General features: G+C 64.1%; 1 protein-coding gene across 1 annotated transcript; it reads right to left on the bottom strand.

Moving 5' to 3' along the window:
* Window positions 1-3,088: 3,088 nt before the first annotated feature.
* Window positions 3,089-26,281, bottom strand: CPZ (carboxypeptidase Z). Its single transcript, XM_047847302.1, has 11 exons — window positions 26,164-26,281; window positions 20,990-21,022; window positions 19,460-19,834; window positions 15,834-16,046; window positions 13,640-13,836; window positions 12,918-13,079; window positions 12,300-12,455; window positions 8,209-8,344; window positions 6,686-6,825; window positions 3,765-3,864; window positions 3,089-3,557 (listed from the first exon to the last, which is right to left on the bottom strand). The coding sequence occupies exons 1-11, from the start codon at window positions 26,267-26,269 to the stop codon at window positions 3,190-3,192; spliced, it is 1,986 nt and encodes a 661-aa protein (XP_047703258.1). The 5' UTR covers window positions 26,270-26,281; the 3' UTR covers window positions 3,089-3,189.
* Between the last annotated feature and the right edge of the window lie 23 nt (window positions 26,282-26,304).

Genomic DNA, 26,304 nt, shown 5'->3' with positions numbered 1-26,304 from the left:
TCTTTTCTTTCTTTTTTTTTTTTTTTTTACAAAACAGCACATTTGTTATTTATTTCTTTGATTTTTAAAATTTGTTCTTAAGAACTAACGAAGGCCGGGAAAACGCCATGTTTTGGGCTAAAGTGACACCGTTAAAACCTATCGTGATGCTCTGAAAAGGCAGCTTTCAACGGAAAGATGGGAACGGTAAGGAACAGAATGTTAGCGTCGGGCGATGTTTTTATTTATCCCCTATCCTATTCCAAATAGGGTTTAATAAGGCTTAAAAACAGCCAACCGTCTGCTAGCGTGTGATCTCCTTTTGAAGTAAGCGACGTCTCTACGCCCTGCTCAACCTGAGTTTGCTGGTTGTGTGATTCCGTGTCCCTAAAACCCGACCGACGCCGACTTCCCTACTAGACAGGTCTGATCCTGAAAATGGCACGTTGAGTTCCTACTGGAATCTCACGTGTTTAAATAACTGGGCTTTACCTCATTAGCTGCCAAGTTGATTGATGCATAACGCAGACTTACTATTTTATCTTACTCATAACCTGTTCCATGTTCTCCACGTGTCTTTCTTTCCCATTTAATGCCCGTGGTCCTCAGTTCCACTCCTGAACCGCGAGCGGAGCCCCGGGCTCCTGGGAATAGGCGCTCCTTGGCTCGTCTTCAAGCCTGGGCTTCTTTAGCAGAGGATTCAGCCCACGCACGGTGTCCGGGATCTGCGTTTTAGTCCTTCCGTGTCCTTTATGCTCACTGTTTTTTCCCTGCTGGATGATTTGTCGCCTTTTCCTGACTTTGGCTGCAGCCCACGCTGGTACTCGCCCCCCTGTGCTCCTTGGCGGCATCCGAGAGACGCCGTGCTCCCCTCCCATAAGGGCCACCTCTTTTCCTGTCTCCGGACCAAGCTGCCAGCTCTGTTGTAATGACAGCCACCAGCGGCGACGCCCGGTGCACGCGCGCTCCCTTTGGAACCCCCCCCGCTCCACTGTGCAGAGAGCTGCCCGCCCCCCCCCCCCGGAGGAGGGCCCTACCAGCTCCCACAGGCAGGGGTGCTGGGCTGGCCCCAGAGACGACGTTCTGTCTCCCTGCATCTCACTGAATCCCGAGGTCCCCACTGCTCTGACATCCCCTTCCGTCTCAGGGTGAGCACGGCAGGTGGACCCTGCGTTCAGCCTCCTCCGTGTGGGCGCTCTGTCCTAGGTTCTATCGAAAGAAAGAGGGTAGGAGCCACCAACGGGGTCCTCTGCCAGCCAGAAATGGGGAGGCTATCCTGTCCCCACCTGACCCTCCCACCGCCCACAGCCCTCCCCACACGCCTCAGGCCATCTCTCTCCTCGTCCCGGCCACCCCCACGCCCACTGGGGCCCAGGCCTCAGCTCCTGGAGTGACCGAGGCGCCCAGCTGAGCTCTTGGCCTTCACGCCAGCTCTGGCGGGGGGGGGAGGGGGGGGGGCGCTTCTCCTCCGGACAGCTGGGAACAGCAGGAGCCTCACACAAGTGTCCTGCAGGAGGGACTGAGCCGCCACCAACATGCCCCGAGGTCCTGGGCAGCCTCTCTGCAAAGTGGGAAGAGGAGTCTGCCTGTCCACACGGTGCTCTGCACAGTGCCGGGCACACAGTGGGGCCAAATAAGTGACGAGCTTCAGAACCACTGGACACACGCAGGGTTGAGAGCCCTGAAGGCTGTAGGACTCCACGTCATGGCTATGGGCACACGCTCGCTCTGTGAACCGCAGTCTCCAGGCCGGACGGAGGACACGGAGACACCCACGCCCCCCGGGCCCCCACCCCCTGGTGCTGGGGGCGCACCTTTCCTCTCACTCGCCCCGCAGCCTTCTGAGCCGGCACAGGCCGAGGGAGCCATGGGACAAGGGTCACGCCGGTGTTCAGCTGGGGTCGAGGCGCGGCCCCAATGGGATGCCTCCGCCAGCGTGGGGCAAACCTCGCCCGGGTCCAGGACCCGAGAGCAAGGGGTCCATTGGCACTGCTGGGAGCAAGCCGTCCGCGTTGCGGACAATCCCTCTGTTATGGGCGGGGTTGTGCTCTCCCGGAAGTTACGCGGCGAATTCCTAACCTCCGGTATCTGTGAACGTGACTGTACTTGGAGAAGGGGTCTTTCTCGAGGTGGTCAAACGAAAATGAGGCCATTAGGGTGGCCCTGCTCCAATGTGACTGGTGTCCCTACAAACGGGAAATCTGGACAGAAAGGCAGACAGGCGTAGAAGGTGGCGTGAAGGCACAGGGAGGGGCCGGCTGGCGACGAGCCGAGCACACAGGCCCGGAGGCATCGCTCCCTCGTGGCCTCTGACGGAACCGACCCCGTGTCCACACCTGGATCTCGGGCGGCCAGCACTGGGAGACGACAAACCTCTGAGGCTCGAGCCCCAGCCTGTGGGGTTTTGTTACACAGCCCCAGCTGACAGGCACACTCCTTGCTGGCGTTCTCTGATCGGTCTCATGCCGCCCTGTCTGATAGATCCTAGGACCCACACACCCACCGGACAACAGAGAGGCGGACCAGGGGGGGTCCTGGGGGAAGGCTGGGGCCTGGGGTGGGGGGCTGTCTCTGGACCTGAGTTGGTAGCATCCTAAGGATGAGGAAGGGGCCAAGGGAGACGTTTCCTCCTGGAGTCAAGGCCAAGTGTGACCCTTGGGTGATGCTGAGGCTCTTGCCAGCTCTCCGGCCCTTGCGGCCTCGGCCCTGTCCTTGAGGTCACCTGCCGCCCACACCCACTTCTCCCAGCCAGGCCCCCCTGACCTTCGTCCTTAGCATCCCACCGCCACAGGCTCCCGGACACGCAAGCCTCAGCCACAGGGCCCAGCGTGTCCGCTCCCGCTTGGCTGGCCCCGCGCCACCCGCCCCACGTGTGACCTTGGCGGGTCGCATCCCCCACCCAGCATCCGTATCCCCATCTGTAACGTGAGGCCCCTTCTCGTGCCAAGGCCTCAGGGTCCAGCCCCAGTCCTGGCCGCCTGTGGGACCGCAGGGGCACCAGCCCCCGGGGCCATCGAGGTGGACGAGGCCAGGGTGGCCCTCCCTCGGCCGGGTCCCCTGCTTCCCCTCAGCAGGCGCCTCTCACACAGGGCTTCTCGTCACGGCGAAGGTGAGTGGAACAGCTTTAAGAAAACAGAAAGCGCTTTACAGGGTGTCTCCAGAAGACAGAACCGAGAGCCCGGAGCCCCGGGCAGAGGCGGGCTGTGGTCCCTAGTACTTGAGAAGCCAACGGGGTTTGTGCTGGCTTATCGATGTGAAGTAGGACCACCACCAGGGCTTGCTCCCGCCGGCCGAGGGCTGCCTCCGCGCCCCGAGGGGCTCCTGGCCGGGCTCCTGGGGCTCTCCGTACGGGCCGGCACCTCCCAGCGGGTCACGGACTGCAGACCCGCTTCTCCGCGGCCCGAGGAGGAACTTCTTGGGTCCGGTCCCCAGGGGCTGGAGAATGAAGTCCACGCGGCCAGCCCTCTTCATCCGGGCGGGGATGGTGACTTTCTTGATGACCTTGGAGTAGCCGGGGGCTTGAGCTATGACGATGTGGGACCCCGGAGGCAGCAATCTCCAATAGTCCCCGTCTGGGGCTGCAGATAAACAGGACACGAGTGATTCTCCGACCTGGGCTCAGATTTGGGCTCGAGGTGACCAGCGCCGGGGGTCCCAGGCACATCGGCCTCAAGCAGACCCCGGATTTGCACCTGCCTCTGCACTGGGCTGGAGCACCCCTCCCGTCTGCTCCTTCTGAGCGCGTCCCGGAGCCGCCACGACGCAGGTCCCGGGAGGGTGCTCACCTGTGGTGATGTCGTGGCGGATGCCCTTGACCAAAATCCGGGCGTTTTTGACCGGCTTGCCAAACTTGTCCATCACCACACCTTTGATGCCCCGGTGCACCTGAAGAGATGGGGGGTGAGGGCGTGGCCATGACGCGCTCTCCAGGGAGCCCAGGCGGCACCTGCCCCCCCCCCCAACCGCCAGCTCCCCTGTCTGTCCCCGGAGCCAGGGTCTCCGGGGAAAGCGCCTGGCGGACCCAGCTCCGCACCACCCGCCTTGCCTTCTCCAAGTCACTCCCTTCTCTGGGCCTCGGTTTCCTCATCTGTGAAGCGGGGTGACCAGTGAGCCCCCCTCTGGGCTTGTGAACGAGCCCGCAGCTGCTCACTCGAGGGTCCACCCGACCCCCTCTCCTGGGCCCAGAACGCCACCAGAAAACGTCAAGCCCGTCTGAACCGCCACGGCCGCTGCTCTGAGCCTGCGCACAGGGACCCGGGCCCCAGGCGTGGACCCCACAGTCAGCCCCAGCCGAGACACCGACGGCGCTCTGATCCCGGACAGGCTACCTCGTGTCTCAGCACCGCCTCCCATCCGAAAAATGGGGCGACGGTGCCAACAGTCAACACACAAGAGGCCCAGCGACAGCCGGGACGGGGTCCTCCTCCCAGTGAGGATTATTCTGGACCCTTTCTCAATGCTCACCACCTATTTCTGGGTGACCTCGGCCCCGTCCCTCCCCCACTCCAGGCCCGGCTGCCCGGGTCTCCCCAGTGTGAACCGGTCCAGACACAGCACCCTCGGGGCAGATGCACACACCCGGCCCCCAGACGGGGAAGCTCCATGTGCCTCAGGGAGAGCCCCCCTCGGCACTGCCTGGCCCCCTTCACGCTCTTCTTATAAGGTCGACAATCACAGAGGTGCCTGGGGGCTCCGTCGGTTAAGCCTCCAACTTCGGCTCAGGCCACCATCTCACAGTTTGTGGGTTCGAGCCCCACGTCAGGCTCTGTGCTGACGGTTCGGAGCCCGGAGCCTGCTTTGGATTCTGCGTCTCCCTCTCTCTCTGCCCCTCCTCCACTTGTGCTCTGTCTCTCTCTCTCTCTCTGTCTCTCAAAAATTAATGTTAAAAAAATTTTCTTAAATGTCGACAATCAACAAGTCAACCTCCCCTTGCTCTATTGGGCTGAAAACAACTTGGGACCCACAGGTCGTGTCAAATGAGGCCAAGGTGACTGGGTGGGAGGGGAGACGGTGCAGTGAGACGGCTCTCTCCCGGGAGGCTGCTGCCTACACCTTCAGTGCCCCCCCAAGGCCTCCAACCCTCTGTCCTGCCCCCTCCTCTGCTCAGAACACCTCGCCAGCTCCTGCACTGGCCATTCCTCTCCCCCACATTCTTCCTCCAGGAAGTCCTCCTTGACGACCGGCCACATCAGGGGCCTCTTCTGGGGTCCCCAGTTCCAGGCTTCCATTCTCCCAGCCCTGATCTCACCATAATGTCACTGTCTGCCCTCCTCCCCCCGACCTAGAGACCAGACACACAGTAGGGCCTCATTCAATGTCAGCTTGCATGGGTTAGACTTTGTTCTGTCCTTGCTTTGGGGCTGAGGAGCGATCTCCATGCAGACCCAGGGCCGTGGAGGTCTCCGGCAGAGAGGGAGGCGTGGCGTGCACGCCCCTCCCTCCCGACCCGGGGAGCTGCAGACACCCACCCGAGGCCTGGTCAGCATCACTGTGAAGAAGGCCTCCATGGGCCATGGCAGGCTCGATCCTTATCAGAAGCCCCAGCTCGGCCCTCCCGGGGCGTCGTCCTGCGGCGGGAAGCTGGGGGGGGGGGGGGCAGCCACACCCGGCTGCACGCCCCACCCCCCACAGCATCGCGCTCACTATTAAATCTTTATATCCCAAGACTTCACATGCAATATCCACAGAGCAATCCCAGCTCCATTTAAGGCTCCTTAAAACTCATTTTCACCAGACGGCCGTAAAATGGAATGAGCAAGCAGTCTGACCCAGACCCATTACCGAATGATGACCCTCCCCACGCAGCGAGAGGTTGCTGGCTCGGCCATAAAAAAGAAACTCAAACGACGCTAATAACGTCCAGCTATTATCTGGGCTTTGCTTTCTTTTTTTTTCTTTCTTATTGTGGCAGTGGCTTATCCGGGAGGTTCTGCTTGGTTCTGGCCTGGAGGAAGGTTCCTGATCTTTCTAGAAAGGGTTCGTTGACAGAACTGAGGTGTGGGGCAGGCAGATCTGAGTTCCAGCTCTGGACAGTCGCTAGGTGACACGGTCTGACCCTCTGTCTCCTCCTCTGGTTTTCTCATAGGCACTGAGAGCCACGTGCGACCCAGGAACCCGAGACCCGCGCTGTCCCTCCCCGGCATCCGTCCCTCTACCCGTAAAGCGGGGCAGCCCCTCCTCCCGCCCGGGACTGGTGTCAGGATTCAATGCCACATGTGGGGGCGCCCACTGTGGGGTGCGATTCACATACGTCCCCTCAGTGTCCCCTTCGGGCAATCCCGTTTCCCCCCCAGGGCCTGCTTCTCACGGGGACATTGTGCCAATATGCGATTCGCGGGAGTCTTGGAAACGCTCGGGGAGAGTCACAGAGGCGTCCGTGGAGCCGCCGTTCGGTGTCATTTCACCTCCTGGGTCCCCGTCTCCCTGTCGCATGTGGCTACCTCCCTCGGACCCCCACCACGCCCCGCGGCTGGGAGCCACGCCCCCAGGCAGGACTCGAGGAGGCAGGGGACACTGGCAGCTGGTCCCCACACGGTCACCGAGCCACAAGAAGACCACCCCCTGGGTCCAGTGAGGATTATTGTGGACCCTTTCTTTCTCACTGCTCACCACCCATTTCTGGGTGACCTCGGCCCCGTCCCTCCCCCACTCCAGGCCCGGCTGCCCGGGCCTCCCCATCCCCCACGCCCCCAGGCCCAGGGCTCACCATCTCCACGAAGTTCAGGAGGGGCTCTTTGTTGTGCTGCCAGATGGTATAGAGGGCCTCCTCCGGGGGGAACTTCACGCAGCCCAGCTCCACCGTGATCTCAAAGCAGTTGCTATGCAGGTAATTGAAGTCGGACATGCCTGCAGGGCAGGGGCGGCCTGAGCGCTTCCTGCACTCGGCATCCGCCTCTGCCTCCCCTGCCGGTCTGAACCCCGGTGATACACTGCCCGTTTGCCTAGACGGTCCCAGGAACAGCCTGGGGGAGAAGATCCCCTAACCTCCATTTCCGGGGAGAACACAGGCTGGGCAAGGCTGGAGAGTCCGCCAATCGGGTGGCCGAGAGAGGCTTCGAGAAAATCGGGCTGACCGCCACCCACCCGCTTGTGCCTTTCGCCCCATCTGCTTCCGGGATTTCTCGTCCCGTAGAAGCTGAGAGGGCTCTCCAGGGCAGACCTGCCGTGCCCACGGGCCAGCCCTGTGTCAGGAGCAGAGGGGGCCCCTGTCCCCTGGAAGTCAGAGCCTCCCCGGAGCCCTGGTAAGCCAGAGGCCACCGTCACGGACTTGACCTTCACAATCCGAAGGGCAGCCACACTCCAATCCACCGGGTCCCTGCACAGAAGTGGGAGGCTGGGCCCGCGCCCTGGGCGCCACCAGGCCCTTCTGCCCGAGCCCGAGCTCCTCACCTGCCACATGTCACACACAGGTGTCATGCCGGCATGGAGGGATGGCAGGCAGAGCGTGGGGGCTCTGGTCGTGGCATTCGGTGCCAGGCACAGCCCCACTGCTCTGTGTGATGTGCACCCGGGACAGCTTAGCAAAGAGCACGCCAGTTAAAGCTGAGCAAAGTTTCAGTGTAAGTATACCCCGCGCAGTTCTTGGGACATACTTATGCAGTACCCAAAATTCCTCATTATCTTTCTGAAATTCAAGTTCAACCGGAGTCCTTCGTTCCCTGCGACAACCCCTACTTGTCCCCCGAGGGGACCTGGTCACAGGATTACCGCGTGGCGTGTGTCCGCGCTCATGAACTACACTGCAGGAACGGCAGGGGGCGGGGGGTCCGGCTGGACCACACGGGCCACCTCCAATTTTACCAGGGGGGGCCAGAACTGAAGCCAGACCGCCCCCCCATCCTCCCGCACCCTGGGCGCTCTCCACGCGCGGATGCCAGGGTGCACCTGTGCTGCTCCCCAAAGCAGACGTCCCAGAATCCCCTTCCCAGAAAGAGCTGGGACAGACAGGGGGCGCCAGCTCCCCCACTCCATAACCCCTCCTCACCTTCCCCCTCCCCTCCCCAGCCCCTTCCTCCCCCTCCCACGTCCCCCTCATTCCCACCCAACCCCCCAACCCTTCTCCAACCTCTCCCTTCCGCCAAATCTCCCTCAGCCCTCCCCTCCCCCAGCCTGCCCCAGCCGCTCCCCAACCTCCCCCTCCAGACCTTCCCTCAGCTCTCCCCTCCCCCCTTCCCATCCCCAGCTCTCCTCCCCCCCACCAGCGCCAGCCCAGCCTGTCCACCCCCGCACCTCCGGTGAAGCTGTACCAGTCCGCCCCGTTGATGATGCTGCCCCTCTTCAGGAAGTTGCCACCACACCTGTTCTCCGACCTGTCCATCATCATGGGGTGGACATCCGCGTAGGCCCTGGCCAGCAGCTTGAACATCTGGAAAGGAGACCAAGGGAGAGGTTTCCTGTGAGGCCAAGGCCGGGAGCTGGGGCCCCCTGCAGAACTCTCTCAGCACTGGGGGCCACGGAGCGAGGAGGGGCCCCCACAGCCAACACCTGCAGCACAGATACACGGGAGTCGTGTCCACAGAAGCAGCTCAGCACGTGCAAAAGCCGGGGGCGAGACAGCCAGAGCTCAAGGCACCGGCGGGGGCCACGTGGCACATCGTGGAACCCTTGCACCCCGGCCGGGGAGTGTGAGCTTTCTCTCGAGGAGGGGGCACGCTGAAGGGACCTTGGCAGGGCTCGCAGAGGTTGGCTTTGCAGTTTCCAAGGCGCTTCCTGCAGAAGGCGAGCCTTGGGGGAAGCAGGAGGCTAGAGTGGGCCTCACGTTCACTGACGTCACCACCGATTTCCTCTACGATAACTGTCGCTTCACATTCCCCGGGGACAACTTGTACCTGAGGAAGCCCCCACCTGCTGCCACGTGACAAGCACCTTCCAGGTGGCTGGTGGGGGGACGTGGGACACAGCCTCCACCTCCTGGCAGGTTCACGGCCCCGGCCCCCAGCCCAGCACGCGCCCCGTCAGGCCCCCACCCCAGGCGGGGCCCAAGGGGCTTCCTGTGCCTATGTCCCAGCACAGGACACCGGGTCTGACTCCGGGCGGGAGCTCCCAAGGGGGCGCCGTGTGGACGAGAGGGCCACTGCACTACCCTTGTCAGAGCCCTGCGGCCCCGGGAGAAGCCTGTCCCGAGAAGGAGATCCCTCTGTAAAAAGGGGGTGGGCTGGGCAGGTGGGGTCAGACCAGAGCGAGGGCCCCCGGGGTCTGGGGAAGGAGGGTCCGGTTTCTCGGGGGGAGGACTGTGCAGAGTCAGCTCGGCCCCACAGACACAAACCAAGCTCCCAAAACACAACCCCGTGCGTGTCCTTCAGTCACTGAGGCCGGCCTGCAGACGGGGCACGGATGTCTTGGGGGGGCAGCCCCTGCTGCAACAATGGCCTCGGCCAGGAGTCCGGGGGCCTAAGACACTCGCCCTCTGCCTCCATGTGCTGACGGGTTGGTGGCTAGAGCTCTGCCCGGTTCCCACCTTTCTGGCCCTCCCGTCTGCCTGCAAAGCGGGGCCTGGGCCGAGGCAGGCAGGGGAGGCCGGACCACACGCTGCGAGCCCTGCCCTCTCGGCCTCCCCGCACGTCCTGCCTGGGTCTCCCTCCCCTCACCCGTCGGTCAGCCCCGCCACCAAAGCGTGTGCCCTCAGGAGAGCGGGGAACGCCATCATCGTCCCCGAAGCCCAGGGACGCCCGAGCCGCAGGCCCCGCTGGGAACAGGCCCGACCTGGGGGGGCCGGAGCGGCACAAGGACATCAGAGGCCAGACGGCTGTTAATGAGAGGGGGCAGGGACACGGCGGCTGTGGGGCCCCAGGCCCCGGGAAGGACCAGACTGCCTCGCCGGGGCCGCCCGAGACCCCGCAGAAACCGTCGCTCGCTCCTGCTGGACATGGGCTGGGTTGGGGAGGGTTTGCGGGGCAGGACAGAGCTCGAGCCCAGCTTGGGAGTAAGATTTCGGCGGAAGGGACAGGTGTAGGGGGGACAGGAGCGGGGCGGGCGGCCACGGCCGGCCTGGGGGCCTAGAACACCGCCAGGAGGTGTGGGCTCTCATCCACGGGGCGCCACGGGAGCCTGGGGGAGGTGGCTCGGGACACCCCGGCCGGCCCCTCTTCCCGCTCCCCCACGTCCCGGCACCCCTCCCGGGACCCTGGTTTCCACTGAGACCACTGCTGGCTATGGGCCTGAGGATTATCGATCCCTGATTGATGGCTGGTGGGAAAGCCTCAGTTTTCTGACTCTGGAGGGACTCGTTGAGGTGAACTTCCCCCCTAGGGACGTCTTCACGCGTCTGCCTCTGCGATTCAGAGACGCGGGGCCTGGCGCTGAGGGCTCCTGCTGCCCAGAGGACACGGGCTCGTCCAGACGTTGGCCCTGCCGTCTGGGTCACCACCCGGCCCGGGTCACTTGCTGAACTCTGAGCACAGAACCCGGCCCCCCCTGCAAGACCGGGGCATGTGCTGGTTGCAGGGGCCGAGTGAGTGCGTGCGTGCGTGAGAAGGTGTACAAGTGGGTGTGTGACTGGGTAAGTGGGTGAGTGACTGAGTATGTGAGTGTGAGAAGGTGTGTGAGTAGATGAGTGGGTGTGTGTGTGAGAAGGTGTGTGAATGCATGTGAGTGAGTGTGCGGATGTGAGAAGGCAGGTGAGTGAGTGGGTGAGCGTGTTAGTGTGTGGGTGGGAGACTGAGTGTGCAAGTGAGTGAGTGAGTCACTAGGTGAATGAATGAGTGAATGACTGAGGTAGTGAAAAAGGGAATGAATGAATGAGGGAGGGAGTGAACGAGTGAATGAACAGACGAGTGAATGAACGGACGAGTGAACAGACGAGTGAACGAATGAATAAGCAGACGAGCGAATGAACGAGGGAACCAGTGAATGAGTGAGCGAGCGAGTGAGCGAGTGAGCGAGTGGACGGATGGACGAGTGAGCGAGTGACTTGGCAGAGCAAGGGCAGAAGACGTGGGACCAGAGGCCTGGGCCACATGGCAGTGCTGTCCCAGCTCTGGTGGAGGCGGGGCGCTCAGCCTGGTGCCCGGGCTCCGCCTCCCCGGTTCCGGGGCACGCCTGGCCCCATCTGGGGGTCCCGTCTGGGTGCCTGTGGGAAATCACCTCCTTCAGGCTCCGCCGAGGCAGACGCCTCCTCAGGGAAGCCCTCCTGAAGGCCCAGGACGGGCTGGGGGTTCACCCTCCTCGCTCACGCCCACACAGCCTGCGTGGCACACCCCCCCCCCCCCCCCCCCCCCGCCCCCGGGCGGCCCTCTGTCCCGGCCCTGCCCGTGTCCGGCTCCGCCTCCGAACCTGGATGGGGCCCTCAGGGCAAGGGCCGGTCCAGCTCGATCCAGACCTGCAGCGCAGGGGTCAGGAGAGGCCGGGGGAGGCAGAGCCGACCCCCACGGCGGAGGGAGAGAGCAGGCCGGGCCCCGCACCACGTCTGGTCCACCGGCAGGCCTTTCGAGTGGCCTGGGCCGAGGCCCCAGGCCGCCAAGGAAGAGCGTCCAGCTTTGCCGTCCCGGGAGGGGATGGGAAGGAGCCCAGGGGCTGGCCGTGGCGAGAGGGGTCACCGCGGGCAGCTCGGGCGGCTCCTCCGGGGCCCTTGCCGACGGGCCCTGGGCCATCACGGATCGCCCCCTTCACCTCCATGAAATGGAAAGTGGCACCTCCCCGCCCCCGGAAGCCCAGCCTGCAAAGACTCCAGGATCAGGCAGGGGAGGGTCAGGACTGGGGGGCTGCAGGCAGCGAGTCCTTAAGGGGAGAGTGGGGTGGAGAAGGTTCTGGGCATTATCACGTCTCACGCCCTGCTGGCCTGATCAGTGAGGGAAACTGAGGCCTGAAGAGAGGCAAGTCCTCCTCAGACCCAAGGGCACTCCAGGGCCAGAATTCTCTGAACCCACTGCACCCCAGCTCCCACGGAGCCCGCCTGGTGGCCCTTAACAGACCTGCAAGGCCCCCAGGAAGCAGGGAGGCGGCCAAGAGCCCCGCGGGCGCCATGTGCGCTGCAGCACTGCCCTCTGCTGGCAATGCCTGGAACCCCACCCTGTCCCCGGACACAAAACACCAGGCCACCAGCCGGGCAGGGAGGGCACTGGGGCTGCAACCCCCCACCCTAGGGGCTCCCAGGTGGGGACACTGATGGAAAGTGGGGTGTGGCCAGTGGAAGGATGGGCTGCTTCCCGCTGGCCAGAAGGCTTCCTGGAGGAGGGGGCTTTCGAGCTGGGCCTGGAGAGCTCCTACTGGTGCTGTGACCTCACGGGTCTCACTGAGCTCAGAACAGGGATAAAGCCAGCCCCGAGGGCGCCACCCCACACCGCAGCCTCCCATGCACGCACACACGGCACACCCACACTCACCTTCTCATCGGGCGTGGGAGAAAACTTCTCTTCCTGGGAGTGTTTGGAGAGATCAAAGGGGTAGGACACCACCAGGTCGCCCCCATGGAGGCTGGCTGAGAGCACGAACGGGGTGGTCCGCATCCACTTTATTATCGCCTTGGTCTCGGGGGCCACCTGCCCGGGACAGAGGAGGCCACCGTGGGTCGGGACCAGGCACGCCCCTGCTGGCCACCCCCGGCTATGTCCACAGGCTCCGTCACAGCCGTCTCTGGGCTCTCCGGGCCGGCCTACCCCGCCCTGCCTTCAAGATCTCCTTCCGATGCCACCAGGCTCATGCCCACACCCCCTCCTCACACTGGTTTTCCCCCCTCCTCAGGCCGTCACTGCCTCCAGGCAGCCTGCCCGGGTTGCTGTCACTGAGTACCTGCCGGGCCCAGGGTGTTTTCAGTCCGTGTTCCCTGCATCCCAACGACCCAGTGAAGGGTTATCCCCGTTTCCCAGGCGGGAAACAGACTCAGGGGGCTCAGGCTGCTCTCCTGCGGGCCCCGGGAAGAGCCAGAGCACCTGCCCCCAGGCGCATACCCGTGGGCCGGGCCCAGGCCGGTGCGGGGTGGGGGTGGCGGGGGTGGCTCCTACCTTACCCCACCAGTAGTGCTGCGGGATGGGGATGCGGCTGCTGCGGATGCTCCCGGATGCCTCCAGGCGGTAGAACTCAGACGTCAGGTCGGGGAAGTTACGGTTCAGGTCCAAGTTCTGCGCGTTCTGCCTCCCGCTCGTCCACCCGTTGTAGCCAGCGCCCTGAAAACACAGCCCACCCCAACCTGGGGGTCAGCACACCCCGCCCCGCCTCTTTCCAAAGGGAGGCCACAGGGCTGGGCTGGGCTGAGTGGGAGGTGAGGGCTGCAGCTTTCCTCTGGCTTCAGGTGATGGGCTTGGGAGCGTGTCCGGCCAAGCTGTCCTTGACCTCCTCTCCCACCTGTCTGGCCCTCCCTTCCGGCCGGCCTGCTTGCCGACCCTGCAGCCTTGCGCTGGCCGATCCCCCGCCTGAATGCCCCCAGGAGTCATGTGCACGGCTCGCTCCCCACCTCCACTGGGGCTCTGCTCAAAGTCGCATCAGACAGCTCCCCGCCCTCCAGCCTGCGTGAGATCTCCCCCAGTTTGTCCAGAGAACACGGGTGCTCGTTCATCCAGAATGGCCGGTGTCTGTCCCCACCCTCACGTAGGACCTTGCTGGTGCGGCTGCCTGCTGAACACCCGTCACCCAGAACGGTGGGCGCACAGACCCTCCATGACTGCTAGCCAGTGAACGGATGGGAGCGTGCCCGCAGCCCGCGGGATCCGGTGTGGGGGGCACTCACCTCGGCGGCCGCCACCTCGTACCCGTCGGGGTTCATGGAGGGCAGCAGGTGAATGCGGGTGGTGTTGAGCAGGCGCTGGATGCGGGGACTGCCCAACAGGTACTCGGAGCACAGGTACTGGGCCAGGTAGATGAGCATCTCCCGCCCTGCCACCTCATTGCCATGGATGTTGCCGATGAGCTTCACCTCAGGCTCCACTTGGGGGAGATACAGCGACCTGAGGGGTGATCTCAAACCCTAGGGTCCCCGGAGACTTGAGGGCCCACGTGGCAAGGCTGGCGGGATGCTTGGGGACCTGGCCATACTTGTTTTGGCCCAAGCATCTCTATGACTCATGTCTCATCAAAGTCACTACTTACTAAGCTCAATTCCTACCTTTAGCTGTGATTATTAGCAGGACACACCAAGGATATTAACTAATAATATACGGTGTCGTCGCTCTGTGTGAATGTTATTCATAGGCACTTTCCACATTTGTGAAGTGAGTTAGGGTGTACATTGGTGCTGAGAAGGGAAGGCAGCTGGCCCTCAAATGAATGGAAGGGGGGAAGAGAAGAAAGAAAGAAAGAAGGAAAGAAAGAAAGAAAGGAAGGAAGGAAGAAAGGAAGAAAGAAAGAAAGAAAGAAAGAAAGAGGGGGGAGGGAGGAAGGGAGGGAGAAAAAAAGGAAGTTAGTTTGGAAGAATGGATGATGGATGGAAGGAAGAAGCAAAGGATGGATTGTGGTTGGAAGGGAAGAGCAGAGCAGGAGCCTGGCAGCCTTACTAACTGTGACCTCATGCAAATCACGTCTCTTCTCTGAGCCTCACGTTGTTCGTCTGGAAAACGGCGTCTCCTTCCCTGGCTGTGCACAGCCCCAGGACCTGCAGCTATGGGAGCAGACACTCACGTGCCTCCTCCTAAATTCTGAGAGTATAAATGACCCTGATGCTTCCCGCAATGGTCACCCCCCCCCCTTGGCTTCTCACAGGGGACGCCCTCACCACACTGCAAAGCCACACACCGGTCTGAAAGAGGAAAGGGTCCTGTCTTCATCCTGGGGCAGCCCGCGAGCCAGGGGGGTATGAGGCGGGGAGTGGGGAGCTCGGAGGCTGGGGTGGGCCAGGGGACCTCTGACCCTCAGCAGGAGCCAGGACTTTGGGCTCATGATGTCCATGCAGCCCAAATACTCGGAGTTGCTGGCCGACCCAGCAAAGGCGTCAGAGCCACTGAACCCAAATGGTATAATTTTCAGTAATCAAACGACCAAGGGTCCGATGGGACCTGCTTCTCGATGGACCCCACGTGCCTCACATGGTCACGATGACAGACCAGCTGAGGGACAGGACCAAGGAAGGGCTCCTGGCAGAGGCCAGAACCAGGCCCCCGTGGCCCAGACATGCCCTCAGTGCCCCGGAGAGGTTCATGGTGGACTTCAGCTCGACACGGGGCACCCAGGCCGCCCCTCCAGGGGCTGAGTCTTTGCTAGAGTATCTTGGATCCTTGAGCCGGTCCCCAGGCCCCCAGGGCCCAGCCTGCCCTCGAGATTTGGTTTCACCGTGAGTTCCTTCCAGCACCTGCGCTCTGGAGGGTCACGAAGTCTGACCTCCTGCTTTGCCGACACCAACGCAGCTCTGGAGGGTGCAATACAATCTGGAATTTTCCACGTAGCTCTGCCTCACCTCAGAACTCAGAAGGGGACCACTACGCCTGACGAGCTCCAGGGGCTGGGGCTTTTTAAATGGACGATGTCCTTCATTCAGATTGCTCTGTGACATCACGTTCACCAAGCAGCTCAAAGGAGCGTAAAGTGTTCGGGACCAAGGGCCACACGGACGTGCCTGGGGTCTGGCTGCAGACCTTGCAGGGCAAGGTGGCAAAAGCCACAGAATGCACGGGGCCCAGTCACCTCTCCCCGGAGACGCACTGGGGCGTCACTTCGCTTCTCCCCGACGCTCACTCCTCGGGGCCGTGCCCTCAGCTCCCACCGCCCCCTCGGGTCCCAGCAGACCCTGCGCCACGTGGCCATGTGCCCCGGGGCACCGAGCAGAGCGCAAACGCTTCCTGCTCCCCACCTCCCGCCCCCCCATCCCTGTCGTGACCAGGATCCCACACCCGGGCTTGCGCACCCCAAGCCGGGTCGGCCCAGAGCCCTTTGCCAGAGGCCAGCCCACCCCCGGACCTCTCCCTCGGGCAGCGACAGCAGCCCCGGCTTACTCAGCTCGTGCTGGCCGGGGCGGGCCGAGAACTCGATGACCAGCAGCTCCTTGCCGTTGAAGCTGCGCCCGATGCTGTAGGTCTTGGCGATGTGGGCGCAGCGGGCCGCCGTCCGACGCAGCACGCGCACCATCTGGGCGTAGGAGTGGTGTGTGAAGTGGATGAAGGTCGGGGGCAGGCCCGAGGGCAGCACCTCCTCCTCGTCCAGGCCTCCTGGGGAAGAATGGGGGTGTTGGGGGAGCCTCCGGTTCCACGCCCCTGGCCAGTGCTCACCCACCGGCGGGGTCGCCCTCCTGCTGGTGGCCGCTCTGTCCCCCCCCCCACCCCGCTCCCCTACAAGTCCCGGAACCCTCGTTGCCCCCTCCCCTGCCACATTCGGGAACTTGGGGGGCCCCTGGAAAGGCTCCCCAGCCCATCTGCTGGTGTTTTTCATCACCGTTCCCTTTATAACACTTCACATCCACAGCTAATAACAGCACCTAACAGATGGACACAGCAACACAGTTCCTAAAGTCGTTACGATTAAAAGTACTAGGTCGTGGGGGCGCCTGGGCGGCTCCGTCGGCTGAGCCTCTGACTCTTGATTTGGGCTCAGGTCACGATCTCATGGTTCGAGAGTTCGAGCCCCACGTCGGGCTCTGGGCCGACGGTGCAGAGCCTGCTTGGGACTCTGTCTCTCTCCCTCTCTCTCTGCCCCTCCCCCCCCCACACGGACACTGTCTCTCTCTCTCAAAATGGATAAACAAACACCGAGAAAGAAAAGCACTACATGGTTACCAAGGAAACCGTGTAAAACACAGAACCGGACACAGAGAAGAAGACACGCCTGCAGAAAGCCCAGCCCAGAGCACACGGCGACTTGGCGGGCAGCCTCCGGACCGCGTGGGCGCTCCCCACGGACCCCTAGCCGTGGTCGCAGCACCGGAGCAGGCTCCTCTTCTGCTCTGTCCGCACGGCTCCACCGTGGAAACAGTCTCAGCCCCTCGCCGGCCCAGCAACCACAGCTCCAGAGGGCTCCTCACAGACCCCCCCACCACTGCTATGTCGCAGCAAGTGTCAGCGATGATCAGTCCAGCAGTGAGTGTGCCTGTGCAGGGCACGGGGAGGAGGGAGGAGGGAGGGGAGGGGAGGAGGAACAAAGGAAAGGAGGAGGAAGGAGGGGGAGGGGAAGAAGAGTGGAGAGAGGGGGAGAAGGAGGGAAGGGGAGGGGAAGGGAGGGAGAAAGAATGAAGGGAGGAGGAAGGAGGGAGGGGGAAGGAAGGGAGGAGGAGCGGGAGAGGAGGGAGAGGAGGAAGAAGGGGGAGTGAAGGGAGGGAGGGGAAGAAGGGGAGTGGAGGGGAGAGGAGGGAGAGGAAGGGAGGAGGAGGGAGGGAGGGGGGAAGGGAGGGAGGAGAAGAGGGGGAGGAGAGGGGAGAGGAAGGAGGAAAGGGAGGGAGGGGAGGGGAGAGGAGGGAGGGGAGGAAGAAGGGGGAGTGAAGGGAGGGAGGGGAAGAAGGGGAGGGAGGGGAGAGAGGGAGGAAAGGGGGAGAAGGGAGGAGGGGGAGGGGAGAGGAGAAGGGAGGGGAGGGGAGAGGAAGGAGGGGAAGGGAAGGGAGGGGAGTGGAAGGGAAGGGGGAGGGGAGGGGAAGGGGGAGGGGAGGGGAGAGGAAGGAGGGCAAGGGAAGGGAGGGGAGTGGAAGGGAAGGGGGAGGGGAGGGGAGGGGAGGGGAGAGGAAAGAGGGGAAGGGAAGGGAGGGGAGGGGAAGGGGAGGGGAGGGGAGAGGAAGGAGGGAAGGGAGGGAGGGGAGGGGAGAGGAGGGGGAGGAGGAAGAAGGGGGAGTGAAGGGAGGGGAAGAAGGGGAGTGGAGGGGAGAGGAGGGAGAGGAAGGGAGGGGAGGGAGCGAGGAAACGGGGAGGAGGGACGAGGAGGGGGAGGGGAGAGGGGGGGAAGGGAGGGGAGGGGAGAGGAAGGAGGGGAAGGGAAGGGAGAGGAGGGAGTGAGGGGAGGGAGGGAAAGGAGGGGAGGGGAATGGGAGGAGGGGGAGGGAGGGAGGGAAGGGGAGAGGAGGGAGAGGAAAGGGGGGAGTGGAGGGGAGAGGAGGGAGGGCAGCTCCTCCCCACGCTTTTTGAGGCCTCCTGGGGAGCAGGCCCTGGGCTCCCGGGTGGGGCCCGCGCCCCCTGCCCAGGGCACCGTCACCAGCTGTCCCGGTGTCTGGGCGGCCGACTCGGCCCGCGGGCTGGTTAACAGTTAATGCTTCTCCGAGCGTCTGGCTTGCCCTGTGCTTTTCTTCCTGCTCGAGACACGCTTTTGGGGGAGGAAGCAGGCAGACGGAACCAGCAATTTGGTGGCGGGATTGCCCAAAATAATCCCCCTCCGGCCAAGTCCGTGGGCTCTCCCCGGGCGCGGCCTTGGCCCCACGGGGACGTCTGGTTCCCTTCCTCTGCAGCCACCGCACGAAGCGCGGCGCGTGGGCCCGCGGCCCCGGCACTGAGACCCATGGGGCGACAGGGCCCCTCCGGGCCAGATCCAGGGTCGGTCCCGAGCCCCACACCCGGCCACGAGCGGCACGACTGCGCGCGGGGCTCCCCGGAGGCCAGCACGCACGCGTGCTCGGATGTCCGTCCGTGTCCTCCCTGCCGTCGCCAGCGTGCCCGCCCGGAGCCACGTCCACGGCAGGCGCTCAGTGACCGTGCGGCATCTGCCCCGCCGTCCGTGACCCGCCTGCTTCGCGCCAGCTCTGCCGGGCGGGCGCCCGCGCCCCTGCTGCCCCCCCCCCCCCCCCCAGAGCCTCCTCTTCGTCATCCAGGACGTGAGGTCGCGGCAACCTGACCGCTAGCCGCGGGACGCGAGTGCGGACGCCGGGATCGGCCCCCGTCCCGCTGTCCCGCACGGCCCGGAGCGGCACACGCTGGCCACCCGCGGCCGCGGCCGCTGAAATTCGTGAGAGGCGAACACACTCAACACTGAGATCCTCGACGGCACGGAACACGTTCCGAGCACGCGTGCGCGGGCTGGGCCAGCTCACGAGAGAACGATCCCACCGCCGCCGGAAGTTCCGTCAGCCAGGGCTGCTGTGGGTGTCCCAGGAGGGCAAGGGGCCCCGGACACCCGTCCCGCTTACCCGGACGCCCCGCCAGGGCGCACGGCAGACGGCGTGGCGGGCACGCGCTCCAGCCCTCACGCAGGGCTCACTCCCCCGCAGCGTCCCCGCCAGGCGGTCCCCCCCGGAACCTCCTTGCACGCCTCCCCGAGACGAGCAGCAGCTCGCCACCTCCCGGGGCTGCCCCTCGCACCCCTGCCTGCGGCTCTGCGGCTCATGCACCGGAGACACCGAAACCCCGCCCTCCAAGCCCCGCCCACTGCCTTCCTGAGCCACGCCCCCCGCCCCAGGATCCCTCCGCCCCACATCCACGTGGGAACATGCAGTCTTTCGGGCCGGCCACAGGCAACCCCAGGCTTTGCCCAGCAGGCCTCGTGGGGGAAGCACCCTCCCACGGCAGCCTGGGGTCCGGCCACACTCTCCCTCACACCCGAGCTCCGGCCCAGCCTCTGAGGCCCCCCCATGGCGGGGGGGGGGGTGCTTTCCCCACCGTGACTCGGTTGTCCCACCCGAGGGCACCAGCGCAGCCCCCGGGGCCCCGCGCACCTCGCAGCTTCTCCAGGGGGTCGTGGCAGCCCTCTTCCACGCTCGCAAAGTAGCTGCCGCAGTCGAGGAAGTAGGGCCAGGCCATGTCGATGGCGTCGAAGGCGGGCTGGCAGGCCTCGCGCAGGTCCTCACACACGTGCCGGCAGGGCCTGTGCACGCGGCCGCCCCCACACCGGGGGGCCAGCACGGCGCAGCCCAGCAGCCGCAGGTCGGGATTGCACTGGCCCTCCAGGAGGTGGTGCAGGACGCTCAACAGGATGTACTCGGAGCTGGACTCCACCGCCTCCCGGGACCGGAGCCCCAGCAGGGTGGGGAAGGCCGTGTGGTTGTAGGCGACGTCGCTGCAGGTCCGGAGCTGCGGGTCCACACACGTGGCTGGGGGCAGGCGGGGTCACTAGGTCACTCCCTCCCTCCGCGACCCGCAGGGTCATCCGTCAGACGCAAGCCAGCCAGCATGGGTCGGCCGGGGCTCCCCTGGGGGAAGCCAGAGCCCGGGGCGGGATGGGGGGGGGACAGACGGGGCTCCTGAGACCGACTAGGCTCACTTCCTCCCGAGTGAAACCCGGGCAGGCCGCCCTGGGCCTCCGCTTCCACAGCTGCAAGATGGGTGCAACCAGCCTTGCCGAGGGTCGGAGGCACCGGGACGCACGAGAGAGGCCAGCAGACCCGGGTTTGGCAGAAGCAGGCGCGAACCCTCCCAGACTCACAGCCCCAAAGCCAACGAGTCCTCGCGGGTGCGCCCAGCTTGAACCGCCTCGTGTCTCTAGGAAAGTGACTGATGCCTGAGTGGTTAGCTCGGGCCCAGGGCCTGAAGAGAGGGCTGGGTGAAGACAGCCACGGCCTCGCCCGGCCTGACCCCGTTCCGCGTCTCCCCAGGATGTCCGGGGTACAGGGCCTTGGGCGTCACCGGGCATTTTCACACCCGTTCGTGACTCCCATGTCTCCAGCCCGGGGTGCAGGGGCCCGTCTGCCCCGCAGGCCTCCCCAGGATGGAGTTAAGTACGCTGTTGTCCCCACGCCACCCCCCCCCATGTTCCACGTGTGGCAGCTCATCGTGCAAGTTACGAGATTTTGCCACTTTTCTGTGTCAGAGTCTAAAAGGACCAGGTTCTTTCTACTCAGCATTTTTCTGCTCAAAGCTTTTTACATGTGTCATTGACTTTCATACTGAGAAAATACTCTCCTGCTTTTCAAAAAAAAAAAAAAAAACCTGCCCCCCCCCCTTAGAATACAGGGGATGCCCACGTGGACCGACGCCAGCCGTGAGGGGAGCAGGGATGTCTAGAAGGAGCACTTTCTGGGGAGCTGGGGCACAGCCAGGGTGGAAAGCCCCAGCTGCCCACAGGGAAGGTCCCTCTTTCGTTTTGTCTGAGCTCCAGCTTTTTAAGAAGGGCTTTGGGTTTGATGATTGGGCCTTGTTACTAATCACCGGCTCGGGAACCGTGGGTCAGCTCTCTAAGGGGCTTGGACAGCGTCGAGGGGCTGCGTCGCTCCCACAAAACAAAAGGGAGAGAAGTCCGCGTGCCGTACCACTGTCTGTAGCTGAGGGCCCGTGGCATTCACCTGGAAAGAGAAATGTCATGCTGTTAGGGGCGCGGACCCGTCATCCCGTCCCCCTGAGAGTATGCACTGAAGACAGCCCGTCGCTTACACCCCGTGTCTCGCCAGGTCTGCACCACAGCCCTCCAGTGCCGAGGGAACCGTCACCCGCCCTCCGCGGGTGAGGACACCGGGTCCCCGACAGGTGCCACGAAGCGCCTAAGGAAAGACAGCCGGAGCGCGGTGCGGGTTCTCTGCGTCCATCTGGCCCCAGAGCCTGGGGCAGACCGGCAGGGTGCGGCCAGACCCGCTCGCCGGGACACGGGAGCCCTGGCCGAAGGTGTCCCCCGGTCCCCGAGCTGGAAACACCCCCGCGGCGGCCTGGTCTCAAGCTTCCGGCAGTTGGACAACCAGTCCCGGCAAAACTCTTGACTCTTTAACAAGGAGTTCTAGAATCCTGTGCCACACGTGGCTCTGCCCCACCGCTGACTCTGACCCCACGTCATTCAAAGCCCCTGAGCGTCACACGGGTGCCTGCTCCCTGCCTTCCAGAAAGCTCTGCAAGAGCGGTGCTCCACCGTGTCCTGAGTTGGAAAGAGTTTCCTCTTCCCAGAGAAACACACAAAACTCCCCAAGGCCCCGGCAGTGAGAGCCCTGGGAAGGCCAATAAAACCAATCTTCATCGGTGCCACCCACCCAGTCCCTATCAGAAGGTCCCCGGTGTTCTGGGGGCTCCGAGAGGGAGGAGCTGATCCGGAGAGATGGAAATCGGCGTCAGATTTAGAGCGTGGCTGGCCCCAGACCGCCCCCCGGGCAGGAGTCCCAGGAGCAGAGGGCAGGATGGGGGGCCAAAAAAGTGGGAGCCCAAGGGGGAGGCAGGTGCAGTGGGGAGCCCAGAAGGTTAGACGCGCAGGGAAAAGCCTGTGTTCTAATCCTGTGACGTCACGCACAACCCAGGCCTGACCCACGAGTCTGAGAAGGGTGGGAGCCCCTGGTCCCGGGGGGCTGGCCAGGCAGCTCCCCTTTTCAGGAACCCCTGCACGCGGTTCGCCCTCCGCGGACCAGGCAACCGCAGCCCGGGCCCCGCGGCAGGCCAGCTCCCGGCGCTCTCGCGGGCCGGAGACTACAAGGCCGCCCCTCGCCGCCTGGCTTCCACTCCCAGCCCTGGTGACAGAGGAGACACTGGACTGGGCACGGACCATCCACGGGAACACCTGTGGCCCTGGGGCTCGCCCTCCCTCCCTGTGCGAATAATAGGGGGCCCAGTGAGAGAAATTATTCTCTGGCCTTGGGAAAGGCGGCAGGCAAGAGAATAATTTTCCTCAATCTTCCTCAATTCTGCCGGCTCTAATACAACAGGGGGCTACAGTGTGCCCGCCAGCGCCCTCGGGTCCCCGAGGATGAGCGCACTGGCGGTGACAGAGCTGGGGGACCCCGGGCGGCAGAAACCGCCTTCCCCCCTCAGCACGCAGGGGCGGGCGTTTCTGGGCTCCCACCCGACACTGCCCGGAGCTCCAAAGTCTTGAGGGTCTGACGTGCTCCCCGATTCGTGCCCACCTTGAGGGAAAAAGGAAAGAGAAAGAAACTGACCCAGCACCCTGCTTGGGACATCGCGGGGTTACCTGGCCACCTCGTGGCTGAAGGCCCCAGGCGATGCCAGAGCAGAGCAAAGGATCAAGTCTGTGCAGGGCCCCGCGTGCAGGCATCCGCGCCCCACGTTGCCCGGGTGGCGTTTGCCCTACCGAGATGCACGCTCAGTCGACTCCCTGCTACAGCCCGCGTGAGCACGCACGGGGGCGGAGGCCGTGACCCAGAAGGTCAGCGCACGAGCCCGGGGCCTCACGACGGCCGGCCGGGCCGAGGGCCCCTGACCCCGCTCCCTACGCCCGCATCCGCAGAGGGCGCCTGTGCCTGCACTGAGCTGCGGGTGGCCCAGTCTGCAGATCCGTTGAGACCCTGGGCACGTCCAGTGAGCAGGACGCCCCCTTGGCCCGCGGGCCCCGCAGCCTCAGGAAACCAGGAGTGGAGAAGTGACCCCCACGTCTGCCCCCTCAAAATTACCACGGGCCACCCAAGTGGCTGGATCGGAGTGGATGCGACAAAGGGTCCCTCCGGGTTTTAAATGGCTTCAACCTGTAACTGAAGTTTGGGGATCGGGTGCCTTTCTCGGCCTCAGTTTTCTCATCTGTGAAATGGGGGTGACGATAGGGCCTGCCCGATGGGGTGACACCTGGGCCCAGTAAGGGCTCCACAAACAGTAGCTCAGGGGGCTCACAGGCCGGAGGAGGGACTGGCCACCGTGTCCTTGATGTCCGTGGGATGGACACATGGGAGGCATCTGCCGACTTGGGCACCAGGACTCCCAGGGTGGCGGCCAGGAGCCAGCCAGCTAGACGGACGGACGGATGCGCGTCCTGGGGCTGCTGTTACCAAGTCCCACAAACTGGTGTAACAGACGGCCCGGTTCTGGAGACAGCGGCCTGGAGGCCAGGCCCTTCTGCAGGATCCCGGGGAGGGTCCTCCCTGCTCCCCCCGCCTCTGGGCCCCCCGCCGATCCTTGGCGTGCAGCTGCATTACCCCCATCATCACATGTCCCTCTGGTGGGTCTAACGTCTGTTTCCTCCTCTTCTAAGGTCACCAGTCACTGGATTTGGGGCCCACCCTGCACCCGTATGACCTTACTTTACTCGGACTGTACCTGCAAAGACCCCATTTCTCAATACGGTCACAGACACAGGCACGGGGGCGTTAGGACTTCAACGTTTCTTCACCGGTGCGTGGAGGGGGTCACACGGCTCCACCCTTAACAAGAGGCAGGCCCCAGGGTGTGTTTGCGGGGAGCTGAGGGGCTGGGGCGGGGTCAACACAGGAGTCGGCGGGTCTGGCCGCACCGGGCAGCGTGCCCCCGCTAGCCACGTGGGGTCACCGGGAGCTCGAAGCACCCGGTCCATGCCCCCACGTACCGTACGTGTTAAGTGCTCATCAAATCTCAGACTCAGTCCTAGAAACAGGATGGAAAATACTTGATTCGTGGGTTTTGTACTGAGGACGACACACTGAAACGTTACATCGGCTGACCCAAAACTTGTTATTCCGGTGAATTTCACCTGCTTCTCCTTACCTCTTTAGTAGGACCCCTAGACGGTGTGGAACCGTCACGGGTTGGCGTCCTTCCCTGCAGATGGTGCTGATTCTCTGCCCTCGGGCGGTTCACACATGCCTCTTACACTAGGTGACCACAAGGTGTCAGCATGTCTTTGACGGAGGGACCCAGGCTGACCTGGGGCTGGCCGGCTCCCTCCCTTCCTCCCTCCCTCCCTTTTTTTTTTTTTTTTTTAGTGTTTATTTATTTTGAGAGGGAGAGAGCGTGTGTGTGCGTGAGTGGGGAAGGGGGGCAGAGGGAGAGGGAGAGAGAGAATCTCGAGACGTAGGTCTCGAGCTCACAATCCCGAGATCATGACCTGAGCCAAAATCAAGAGCTGGACATTTAACCCACTGAGACATCCAGGTGCCCCTCCGTCCCTCTTAAGTGGAAGATAGTCCCGGCCAAGGACTCCTCTAACAGATGAGACACCTGAATGGGGCCAGAGAGGTCAAGCCATCTGCCCAAGGCTGCACAGCAGAGAAGAGGACTAAGGATTTGAACTCAGAACCGCCTGGCCCCCAGCAGCTTGAACGTTGCCTCGGCCCCCTAGGCCCCCCGTGAAGACCTGGGGAAAGGCAGGAGGGGAGGGTCCAGGCCTGCTCTGAGGCGCCAGGACAGGTGCAGTGGGGACACGGATAGAGTCCTCAGGTAGAGCAGCCTGGACACAAGCCGCCGGGCCCCCACCCCCCGCCAGCCTGCCGTCTGGAAAAGCCACTCAGCTTCCTGGGACCACACACGCTCCTCTGTCAGGAGTGAAGATGAGGCTGGAGGGTCGATTTATTCTGGAAACGGTCACCAGTGAGGCCACAGGGCCCCGGCCAGAGAGCCGCCCCGCCCACCCCTCAGGTGAGGAAGTAGCGTCTTCGCCCTGGGAAAAAGACTGGCCTGGGAGAATCTCCTGGAGGAGGGGGCCGTGCTCCCTGACTGGCCCGATTCTAGACAGTCGCTGGGGTCTCACGGGCCCAGGGGGAGGTCCCTTCACAACACAGTGTGAGTTCCACCCACACTCCCCGTGTGCACCTGAGCACACGGCACGCACACACCTACACTCTCCGCCTGGGCCTTTCTGCAGAAATGGGGGGAGGGAAGGAGGGGCGGCGAGGGTCGCAGGTGGGGTGAAAATCCAGACGGAGAAGGAAAAAAAGGAAAGATCGGCATCGGCGCATTTGAGACGGGCGGTTGGCCCCTGGCACGTCCACTTGGCTGGACTGAGCAAGTGCTCAGGTGTCCACAAAGCCTGCACTTGAGAGATTTCAAATCTGACGCCCCGGAGCCCTGTGTCCGGGGGACCCCCACCCTCTGGGGACAGAGACGTCTGCTGCTGATAAGGACTCTGAGGACTGGGGACTGGGCACGTGGATACAGGGGAAACCAGCCCACTCCGGGAGGGCGGGTGTGGCTGGGACCAGAGCCCAGGACTCCAGGACCCCCGCCTGGCCGGCACCCCACACTCTCAGGTGAGACCACCTCCCCTCCAGGGTCCCTGGATGTCACCTTTCCCCCTGCCCCAGAGCCCTCCAGGCGCACCGCCTCCCTCCCAGGTGACCACGCCCCCTCCCTGGAGACCCAACCCCTCCCAGGCCCTCAGAGCCCACTTCCGGAGAAACTGTTGCCCACATCAGGGCGGGGGAGGGAGGGAGGGGTCTGGACAGGGTTTGCGGTGGCCCACGGGGCTGCCCCTTCCTGGAGGGAACAGGGATCTTGGCTGCCCTCTCCCCTGTGAAGTCCTGACACCTGCTCCCTAGGACCCCACCAGCAGGGCGCCCCACCTGCTGTGCGCTGACCCCAGGAGGAGGACAACCCTGGCCTGGGCACGGCACCCGTCCGCTGCCCCAGTTGCCTGCTGCGCTCCCCTTGGGGTCCCAGCCCCCCTCTACCCTGCGAGCCCAGTGCCCCCTCCCAGCTGGCCACGAGGTCCAAGGTCACGGGCGCCCCTCGGGGACGTGCTCCGGGGCCAGGGGTCGAGCGCGGGGGTCGGGAGTGGGGGGAGGGAGTTCCCGGCGCGGGGTGGTCCGCTTACCGGCGCGCCCCCGGCCGAGGGGGCACCCCGGCCCGGCGGCGACAGCGGCCAGCGAGGCCAGCAGCAGCAGCGGCAGCGGCAGCGGCGGCGGCGGCGGGGGCGGCATGGTGGGCGGCGGGCAGGCGGCGGCAGGAGCGCAGT

The sequence above is a fragment of the Prionailurus viverrinus genome, unplaced genomic scaffold (assembly GCF_022837055.1).
Source record: "Prionailurus viverrinus isolate Anna unplaced genomic scaffold, UM_Priviv_1.0 scaffold_45, whole genome shotgun sequence".
In the NCBI taxonomy this organism is placed as follows: domain Eukaryota; kingdom Metazoa; phylum Chordata; class Mammalia; order Carnivora; family Felidae; genus Prionailurus; species Prionailurus viverrinus.
This window is presented reverse-complemented; position numbering and strand designations above follow the sequence as displayed.